General features: G+C 43.1%; 1 protein-coding gene across 1 annotated transcript; it reads left to right on the forward strand.

Annotated features, from left to right (window-relative positions):
* Positions 1-1,095: 1,095 nt before the first annotated feature.
* On the forward strand, positions 1,096-1,902 carry LOC108358028 (uncharacterized). The gene has a single exon (XM_017609150.1). It carries the CDS (start codon positions 1,096-1,098, stop codon positions 1,900-1,902), a length of 807 nt encoding a protein of 268 aa, XP_017464639.1.
* The last annotated feature ends 9,467 nt before the right edge of the window (positions 1,903-11,369 follow it).

The following is an 11,369-nucleotide window of genomic DNA, read 5'->3' on the forward strand; positions in this document are numbered from 1 at the left end:
ATTTTTAGGCAGAACATTTGTTTACAATTTTCACATAACTCTAAAATTTCAACTCAATTCTTATACGAAATCTACAGGTTAATCAATAAATTTTTATAAATGTACATAATAAATTTTGCTTTAAATATATCTCTGCCTTAACTTTTTAAAATTTCAAAAATCCGCTTATTTATATTTGCTAAAGTATGTGGCGTTCGAATAGTAAACTAGTATAATGTATGTAGCTCTAAAATATTTATGTTTAAATGTATATTTCTTACAAATCTGGTAACGCCCTAACTTAAGACATTTCGTTTTGACTTACACATCGACTTGCTTGATAAGGACAAGAACTTTTTCTTTTCCTTCGTGGACCTTCACCAAGCAACTTCGTGTAACACGTTAGAATCGCGATTAAAATAAATATATTCAGTTTCCGGTGAACCCGAAAAAAACCAAAAGCCAACCGACTCTTTATTTTGCGCTGTAACGTGCATAGCTATATTCTGGTAAGGTATACCTCAGCAGGGCTGCCGTGGGCGTATCTCCCACACTGGTGACCCCGACGGTCGAAAATTCGAGAAGTGGTCCGGTGCACGTACATACACATGCATACCCGTATTGTACAAAAGTAAGGTTAGGTGTACATCACGTGACCGGTAGATATACGTATCACCATGATAAAAACATAACAAGGTAAAACCATTGAGAGGCAGTCTGACGTTTGCCAACAATATAATTTTAAAATCAAAACTCAAACTCACACACACATTCTCATTTTCAATCTCAAACNATAGCTATATTCTGGTAAGGTATACCTCAGCAGGGCTGCCGTGGGCGTATCTCCCACACTGGTGACCCCGACGGTCGAAAATTCGAGAAGTGGTCCGGTGCACGTACATACACATGCATACCCGTATTGCACAGCCACTGGGAAACAAAAGTAAGGTTAGGCGTACATCACGTGACCGGTAGATATACGTATCACCACCTCGTTTGTCAAGACCTGGATCTGCCTGCGCCGAATAACTAAAACATCTTTGCAAGCAAAGCACGCAGCAAATTCGACGCTAGCATTTTTTTTTTCTAACCAATTTTGGCGAAACGTAAAATAAGATGCCCATGGAAGAGCAATCAACTGATAATGCTGATATGTCTGACAACGCAGCAGTGGCGGAGAACAAATGCCTAACTGGCGAGCTGCAGCATAATAGCATCAAACCACCGGTATTCTGCAAGCAAAGGCCTGATTTGTACTTTCTACAAATGGAGTCCAGCTTTGCCATAACTCGGGTGAAAAGCGACGAAACTAAATATCACTACGTCATTAGTTCCCTGGATGCGGAAGCAATAATGCAAATCGCCGACATTGTGAGCAATCCGTCAGCAACAGAAAAATATGAGGCGGTAAAAAAAGCGCTCATCGCCGAGTTTACAGATTCTGATCAACGTAAAATTCGAAAGCTAATCAAGGAGAGTGAGCTCGGTGATTTAAAATCGACGCAGTTGCTCAAACGCATGAAAGCTTTAGCCAGAGACAAACTCAGCGATGACGTCCTGAATTCGCTGTGGCTGAAGCGTTTGCCTGACAATGTGCGCGCGGTAATCTCGATCGGAACGGGCGATTCGGCAGAAATGGCAAGGCAGGCCGACCAGATGATGGAGATGCTAAGCTTTTCAAATGTGGCGACAATACAAAGCGAAGTGGGTCTCAGCAAGCAGGTAGAACGGCTGCAATCACAAATAGACGAACTCCGACTATCAAGAACGTCGCGCGCCGGAAATAAGGACCCAACTGCTCGTAGCAGAAGCCGATCACGACCACGTTTTCCTTTTTGCAAATACCACTGGCGTTTTGGTGCAAAAGCAAACAAATGTATCGAGCCAAGCCAGTTCAAAAGACTAGACATGAAGGAAAACTAGGAGAACCTCTGTCAGCAGAGACGACGCACAGAGCTGCTACAACCAAAAGTCGTCGTCTATTTATAAACGACCGAACCACGAATTGCCGGTACCTCATTGACACGGGTGCGGATTTTTCAGTAGTTCCGCCGCTTCATAATGACAAACCAGATCTGAATCACAGCCTTTACGCCGCCAACGGCACTCCGATCAAAACCTATGGCACAAAAACCATCCAAGTAAACTTCGGCTTAAGAAGACCAATGGACTGGATGTTTGTTGTCGCAGATGTGTCGAGACCAATTATAGGAGCAGACTTCCTTCACCAATACGGACTGCTCTTTGACTTACGCAAGAAAAAACTAATTGATATGACAACGAAGTTAGAGGTAAATGCAGTTGCATGCACATATCGATGCGAACAAATTCACACATTTGCACCAAACCTGCCGAGTAACATTACAAGTATTCTTGAAGAGTATCGAGACCTGACACAACCTTTTAAAATGACAACTGCGTCCCTAAACACTGAAGTGAGGCATCACATCGTAACTTCAGGCCCCCCAATCTTCTCTAAAGCTCGTTGGCTTAACCCAGAGAATCATTGCATTGCGAAATCGGAATTTGACTACATGCTAAAGCAGAATATCTGCCGACCTAGCAGTAGTCAATGGGCAAGCCCGCTTCATATGGCACCCAAAAAAGAAATAGGCAAATGGCGTGCATGTGGTGATTACCGCCGACTCAATGCGGTTACGCGACCCGACCGGTATCCAATACCGCACATTCAAGACATTTCACAGCAACTATGTGGCAAGTCGCTCTTCACCACAATTGACGTGGAGCGCGCGTACCACCAGGTACCAATCGCGGAAGAGGATCGGGAGAAGACCGCAATCATAACCCCTTTTGGTCTTTTTGAATTCAACGTTATGACGTTCGGTCTGCGCAACGCAAGCCACACTTTCCAACGCTTCATGAACGACATTTTCAGAGACCTCGAATACGTCATCGTGTACATAGACGACATATGCATCGCGTCGACCTCACAAGACGAACACGAGCACCACTTGCGCACAGTATTGCAACGCCTTCGCGACCATAATTTAAAAATTAACGCGGCGAAATGTAAATTTGCGAAACCCGAAATTTGGCTGACTTCCAAAACGTCAATTGCTTTGCATACGTACAAAGTATAAGGTTCCATAACGTCGAACTACAAAATATTGACAATATATACTGTTCCAAAACACCTACGAAAACTTATCGAAACGCATCGCTCGAGCAATCAGCGCATCAGAAACAAAGTTGATGCTTCGTTTGTTATTGGTTAGCATTGGCGTTTTAGTTATGGAAAATTCAGAAAAATTGTTCATTGCTATATTGAATATTTAAAATATGCAATGTATATGGTTGCAATGTGTCGCAACTTTGCATATACAAACAGTTTGAAAACCGCAGTATAACAGTTTCCAATCATTGTATTGATACGTTTTGGAAGTCAGCCTTACTTTCCTTGGCTACAAAGTCACGAAAGATGGTATCGCTCCGCCAACGGAAAAGATTGATGCCATCGTGAATTTTAAAAAACCCACTCTCGCTTACGAATTGAGGCAATTCATCGCGATGATCAACTTTTATCGTCGCTCGCTCCCGAACGCAGCCGCGACGCAAGGAAACTTACAAAAATTAATAAAAGGCAACAAAAAAAAGGATAGGTCAATCGAATGGCGACTTAGCAAATGCTACATTGCTCGCACATCCGTCACAAAATGCCAAACTAATTCTCCATGTGGATGCTAGCAACTATTGTGTGGGCGCGGCCATCCAAGAACTAAGCAATAAAGTATTAAAACCGCTCGGATTTTTCTCTAAGCGGATGTCGGAAACACAAAAAAAGCAAAGTACGTACGATCGAGAATTGCTCGCTATTTATCAGGCTGTCAAGTACTTCCAGCACCTCATTGATGGTCGTGATTGCACAATCCTGACGGATCACAAACCACTAACGTTTGCGTTTCAGCAAAAGCCGGAAAAATCAACACCGAAGCAGACAAGATACTTAAGCTACATCAGTGAGTTTACCACGGAGATTCGACACGTCTCAGGAAAAAATAATATCGTGGCAGACCTTCTTTCCCGAGTCGAAACGATTTTCAACGGCGACCAGATAGATTTCAAAAAATTAGCCAATTAGCAAAGAGGCGACCCAGAACTCGGAACAGCTAATGACCGATAGTTCACTTAAATTAAAAGCAATCCAGATTCCGGGCACCACGACGAAGCATGTGCGGCCGTACGTTTCGGAAAGATTCCGCAAGCAGGCGTTTGAGTCGATACACAATGTAGGTCACCCAGGCAAAAGATCGACAATAAAGCTCATGACGGAACGATTTGTTTGGCCACACATGAAACAACAAGTCAGCAAGATGGTATCGTCATGCGTGCCGTGCCAAAAAACAAAAGTCTGGAGGCACAACCGCACGGCGCTTGAGAATTTTCGGGTACCCAGCCAACGATTCCGCCATTTTAACATCGACATTATTGGACCATTACCTCTCTCAGAAGGCTTCAAATACTGTCTAACTTGCATCGATCGTTTTTCTCGATGGCCTGCGGCAATCCCGATGCAAGACATCACAGCCGAAACAGTGGCCAAAGCGTTTTTACACGGCTGGATAGCGCACTTCGGTGTACCAGATGCCATCACAACTGATCACGGCAAACAGTTTGAGTCGAAATTGTTCAATGAGTTGTCGAATCTAATTGGTGCTAAACACTTCAGATCAACAGCGTACCACCCGCAAGCAAATGGCCTGGTGGAGCGCATGCACCGTACGCTGAAAACGGCTGTGAAGTGTCACACCAACAGCAACTGGGTTGACAGCATTCCCATCGCTTTGCTCGGGCTTCGAACAGCATTCAAAGAAGACCTAAATGCCACACCAGCGGAAATGGTATACGGCGAACACCTTAAGTTGCCCGAAGAATTCTTCGATAGCAAAACCGAGTACACGGAGAGCGATTTTCTAGAAAAATTAAAGAGTACGATAGCCAAATTGAAACACGTATCAACAACGAGCCACGCCAAGAACAAAGTCTTCGTGCAAAAAGACATAAACAACTGCACTCACGTCTTTGTAAGGGATGATTCAGTCAAACCGCCACTGAAACAACAATATGATGGTCCATTTGAGGTAGCGAAACGGTTTGGCAAATACTTCGACGTTGTAATAGGCAACAAGGTAACGAGAGTCAGCATCGACAGGTTAAAAGCTGCGCATGTAGCCGAAGAGGATTCATGTCATACCCCGATGAGGCGACCAACCGAAATACCAACGAAACGGAGTATACTGAAATCCACATCACATCTACCTACCAACCGCCAGGAAGAAACTTCAACGCGAGTTGGACGAAAAGTAAACTTCCCCAAACACTTCGCTGACTTCATCTAACGACGAATCTGAAGGGGGAGTAGATGTGGCGTTCGAATAGTAAACTAGTATAATGTATGTAGCTCTAAAATATTTATGTTTAAATGTATATTTCTTACAAATCTGGTAACGCCCTAACTTAAGACATTTCGTTTTGTCTTACACATCGACTTCCTTGATTTGGGTGTCTAGCACATCTACCACACAAGGCTTAAAATCTGCCACATTTTTAGGCAGAACATTTGTTTACAATTTTCACATAACTCTAAAATTTCAACTCAATTCTTATACGAAATATACAAATTAATCAATAAATTTTTATAAATGTACATAATAAATTTTGCTTTAAATATATCTCTGCCTTAAATTTTTAAAATTTCAAAAATCCGCTTATTTATATTTGCTAAAGTATGTGGCGTTCGAATAGTAAACTAGTATAATGTATGTAGCTCTAAAATATTTATGTTTAAATGTATATTTCTTACAAATCTGGTAACGCCCTAACTTAAGACATTTCGTTTTGTCTTACACATCGACTTCCTTGATTTGGGTGTCTAGCACATCTACCACACAAGGCTTAAAATCTGCCACATTTTTAGGCAGAACATTTGTTTACAATTTTCACATAACTCTAAAATTTCAACTCAATTCTTATACGAAATATACAAATTAATCAATAAATTTTTATAAATGTACATAATAAATTTTGCTTTAAATATATCTCTGCCTTAAATTTTTAAAATTTCAAAAATCCGCTTATTTATATTTGCTAAAGTATGTGGCGTTCGAATAGTAAACTAGTATAATGTATGTAGCTCTAAAATATTTATGTTTAAATGTATATTTCTTACAAATCTGGTAACGCCCTAACTTAAGACATTTCGTTTTGACTTACACATCGACTTGCTTGATAAGGACAAGAACTTTTTCTTTTCCTTCGTGGACCTTCACCAAGCAACTTCGTGTAACACGTTAGAATCGCGATTAAAATAAATATATTCAGTTTCCGGTGAACCCGAAAAAAACCAAAAGCCATCCGACTCTTTATTTTGCGCTGTAACGTGCATAGCTATATTCTGGTAAGGTATACCTCAGCAGGGCTGCCGTGGGCGTATCTCCCACACTGGTGACCCCGACGGTCGAAAATTCGAGAAGTGGTCCGGTGCACGTACATACACATGCATACCCGTATTGCACAGCCACTGGGAAACAAAAGTAAGGTTAGGCGTACATCACGTGACCGGTAGATATACGTATCACCACCTCTTTTGTCAAGACCTGGATCTGCCTGCGCCGAATAACTAAAACATCTTTGCAAGCAAAGCACGCAGCAAATTCGACGCTAGCATTTTTTTTCTTCTAGCCAATTTTGGCGAAACGTAAAATAAGATGCTCATGGAAGAGCAATCAACTGATAATGCTGATATGTCTGACAACGCAGCAGTGGCGGAGAACAAATGCCTAACTGGCGAGCTGCAGCATAATAGCATCAAACCACCGGTATTCTGCAAGCAAAGGCCTGATTTGTACTTTCTACAAATGGAGTCCAGCTTTGCCATATCTCGGGTGAAAAGCGACGAAACTAAATATCACTACGTCATTAGTTCCCTGGATGCAGAAGCAATAATGCAAATCGCCGACATTGTGAGCAATCCGTCAGCAACAGAAAAATATGAGGCGGTAAAAAAAGCGCTCATCGCCGAGTTTACAGATTCTGATCAACGTAAAATTCGAAAGCTAATCAAGGAGAGTGAGCTCGGTGATTTAAAATCGACGCAGTTGCTCAAACGCATGAAAGCTTTAGCCAGAGACAAACTCAGCGATGACGTCCTGAAATCGCTGTGGCTGGAGCGGTTGCCTGACAATGTGGTAATCTCGATCGGAACGGGCGATTCGGCAGAAATGGCAAGGCAGGCCGACCAGATGATGGAGATGCTAAGCTTTTCAAATGTGGCGACAATACAAAGCGAAGTGGGTCTCAGCAAGCAGGTAGAACGGCTGCAATCACAAATAGACGAACTCCGACTATCAAGAACGTCGCGCGCCGGAAATAAGGACCCAACTGCTCGTAGCAGAAGCCGATCACGACCACGTTTTCCTTTTTGCAAATACCACTGGCGTTTTGGTGCAAAAGCAACCAAATGTATCGAGCCATGCCAGTTCAAAAGACTAGACATGAAGGAAAACTAGGAGAACCTCTGTCAGCAGAGACGACGCACAGAGCTGCTACAACCAAAAGTCGTCGTCTATTTATAAACGACCGAACCACGAATTGCCGGTACCTCATTGACACGGGTGCGGATTTTTCAGTAGTTCCGCCGCTTCATAATGACAAACCAGATCTGAATCACAGCCTTTACNGTTCAAAAGACTAGACATGAAGGAAAACTAGGAGAACCTCTGTCAGCAGAGACGACGCACAGAGCTGCTACAACCAAAAGTCGTCGTCTATTTATAAACGATCGACCCACGAATTGCCGGTACCTCATTGACACGGGTGCGGATTTTTCAGTAGTTCCGCCGCTTCATAATGACAAACCAGATCTGAATCACAGCCTTTACGCCGCCAACGGCACTCCGATCAAAACCTATGGCACAAAAACCATCCAAGTAAACTTCGGCTTAAGAAGACCAATGGACTGGATGTTTGTTGTCGCAGATGTGTCGAGACCAATTATAGGAGCAGACTTCCTTCACCAATACAAACTGCTCGTTGACTTACGCAAGAAAAAACTAATTGATATGACAACGAAGTTAGAGGTAAATGCAGTTGCATGCACATATCGATGCGAACAAATTCACACATTTGCACCAAACCTGCCGAGTAACATTACAAGTATTCTTGAAGAGTATCGAGACCTGACACAACCTTTTAAAATGACAACTGCGTCCCTAAACACTAAAGTGAGGCATCATATCGTAACTTCAGGCCCCCCAATCTTCTCTAAAGCTCGTTGGCTTAACCCAGAGAAGCATTGCATTGCGAAATCGGAATTTGACTACATGCTAAAGCAGAATATCTGCCGACCTAGCAGTAGTCAATGGGCAAGCCCGCTTCATATGGCACCCAAAAAAGAAATAGGCAAATGGCGTGCATGTGGTGATTACCGCCGACTCAATGCGGTTACGCGACCCGACCGGTATCCAATACCGCACATTCAAGACATTTCACAGCAACTATGTGGCAAGTCTCTCTTCACCACAATTGACCTGGAGCGCGCGTACCACCAGGTACCAATCGCGGAAGAGGATCGGGAGAAGACCGCAATCATAACCCCGTTTGGTCTCTTTGAATTCAACGTCATGACGTTCGGTCTGCGCAACGCAAGCCAAACGTTCCAACGCTTCATGAACGACATTTTCAGAGACCTCGAATACGTCATCGTGTACATAGACGACATATGCATTGCGTCGACCTCACAAGCCGAACACGAGCACCACTTGCGCACAGTATTGCAACGCCTTCGCGACCATAATTTAAAAATTAACGCGGCGAAATGTGAGTTTGCGAAACCCGAAATTACTTTCCTTGGCTACAAAGTCACGAAAGATGGTATCGCTCCGCCAACGGAAAAAATTGATGCCATCGTGAATTTTAAAAAACCCACTCTCGCTTACGAATTGAGGCAATTCATCGCGATGATCAACTTTTATCGTCGCTCGCTCCCGAACGCAGCCGCGACGCAAGGAAAGTTACAAAAATTAATAAAAGGCAACAAAAAAAAGGATAAGTCAATTATCGAATGGGATAATGAGGCTAGTGAAGCATTCCAGCAGTGCAAGCGCGACTTAGCGAATGCTACATTGCTCGCACATCCGTCACAAAATGCCAAACTAATTCTCCATGTGGATGCTAGCAACTATTGTGTGGGCGCGGCCATCCAAGAACTAAGCAATAAAGTATTAAAACCGCTCGGATTTTTCTCTAAGCGGATGTCGGAAACACAAAAAAAGCAAAGTACGTACGATCGAGAATTGCTCGCTATTTATCAGGCTGTCAAATACTTCCAGCACCTCATTGATGGTCGTGATTGCACAATCCTGACGGATCACAAACCACTAACGTTTGCGTTTCAGCAAAAGCCGGAAAAATCAACACCGAAGCAGACAAGATACTTAAGCTACATCAGTGAGTTTACCACGGACATTCGACACGTCTCAGGAAAAAATAACATCGTGGCAGACCTTCTTTCCCAAGTCGAAACGATTTTCAACGGCGAGCAGATAGATTTCAAAAAATTAGCCAATGAGCAAAGAGGCGACCCAGAACTCGAGCAGCTAATGACCGATAGTTCACTTCAATTAAAACCAATCCAGATTCCGGGCACCAACTTAACTATAATGTGCGATGTATCGACGAAGCATGTGCGGCCGTACGTTTCGGAAAGATCCCGCAAGCAGGCGTTTGAGTCGATACACAATGTAGGTCACCCAGGCAAAAGATCGACAATAAAGCTCATGACGGAACGATTTGTTTGGCCACACATGAAACAACAAGTCAGCAAGATGGTATCGTCATGCGTGCCGTGCCAAAAGACAAAAGTCTGGAGGCACAACCGCACGGCGCTTGAGAATTTTCGGGTACCCAGCCAACGATTCCGCCATATTAACATCGACATTATTGGACCATTACCTCTNCCAGATAGATTTAAAAAAATTAGCCAATGAGCAAAGAGGCGACCCAGAACCGATAATGACCGATAGTTCACTTAAATTAAAAGCAATCCAGATTCCGGGCACCAACGTAACTATAATGTGCGCTGTATCGACGAAGCATGTGCGGCCGTACGTTTCGGAAAGATTCCGCAAGCAGGCGTTTGAGTCGATACACAATGTAGGTCACCCAGGCAAAAGATCGACAATAAAGCTCATGACGGAACGATTTGTTTGGCCACACATGAAACAACAAGTCAGCAAGATGGTATCGTCATGCGTGCCGTGCCAAAAGACAAAAGTCTGGAGGCACAACCGCACGGCGCTTNTCCCCCTTTTAAAAACTCACTTATATATAGCCTACTATAAGCACATACTAAAGATACGTCTGCGTACCAAATTTCAATTTCACGTGACATATGATTCCGAATATTCCACGCCTATGGGATGTTCCACTCTGTTATATATGCCTTACTTAAAGCGCCTACCGTAGATATGCCTGCACACCAAATTTCAAGTACTTGGGACTTATGGTTCCCAAGTTATAGTTGATAAAAGGGTCCACGCCTATGGGATGTGCCACGCCCCTTTTTACAAACTCATGTATATATAGCCTACTGTAAGCACCTACCGCAGATATGTCTGTATACCTAATTTCATGTGACTGATGGTTGTGAAATTATAGCTGATAAAAATTTCCACGCCTATGGGATGTGCCACGCCCCCTTTTACAAACCCCTTTATATGTACTTTACTGTAAGCACCTACCATAGTTATGTCTTGCAAACCAAATTTCAAGTTCATGTGGCTTATAGTTCCGGAGTTATAACTGATAAAATATTCCTATGGGATGTGCCACGCCCACTTTTACAACCTCATTCATATATACCCTACTATAAGCACCTACCATATGTATGACTGAATAACAAATTTCAAGTTCATATGACTTATAGTTTCGGATTTATAGCTGATAAAATATTCCACGCCTATTGGATGTGCCACGCCCACTTCTACAAACTCATTTATTTATACCATACTATAAGCACCTACCATATATATGAGTGTATACCAAATTTCAAGTTCATGTGACTTATGGTTTCGAAGTTATGATTGATAACAAATTTCACGCCTATGGGATGTGCCACGCCCAATTTTACAAAGTCATTTATATATTCTTCTTCTTCTTCTTTCTTTTTTTGGCGCTGTAACCGCCTAAGCGATTTTGGCCGAGTTCAGCAAAGCACGCCAGTCGTTTCTCCTCTGTGCCAACTGACGCCAATTGGAAACGCCAAGTGAAGCCAAGTCCTTCTCCACCTGATCTTTCCATCGCAGTGGGGGCCTCCCTCTTCCTCTGCTACCACCAGCGGGTTCCGAGTTGAATACTTTCAGAGCTGGAGCGTC

Source organism: Rhagoletis zephyria, unplaced genomic scaffold (genome assembly GCF_001687245.7).
Source record: "Rhagoletis zephyria isolate East Lansing unplaced genomic scaffold, Rhagoletis_zephyria_1.1 Rzeph_scaffold_00195, whole genome shotgun sequence".
NCBI classification, from domain to species: domain Eukaryota; kingdom Metazoa; phylum Arthropoda; class Insecta; order Diptera; family Tephritidae; genus Rhagoletis; species Rhagoletis zephyria.

Bases quoted from the DNA above. Each gene is read 5' to 3' on its own strand.
- LOC108358028 (XM_017609150.1), top strand. From the start codon at position 1,096: ATGCCCATGGAAGAGCAATCAACTGATAATGCTGATATGTCTGACAAC.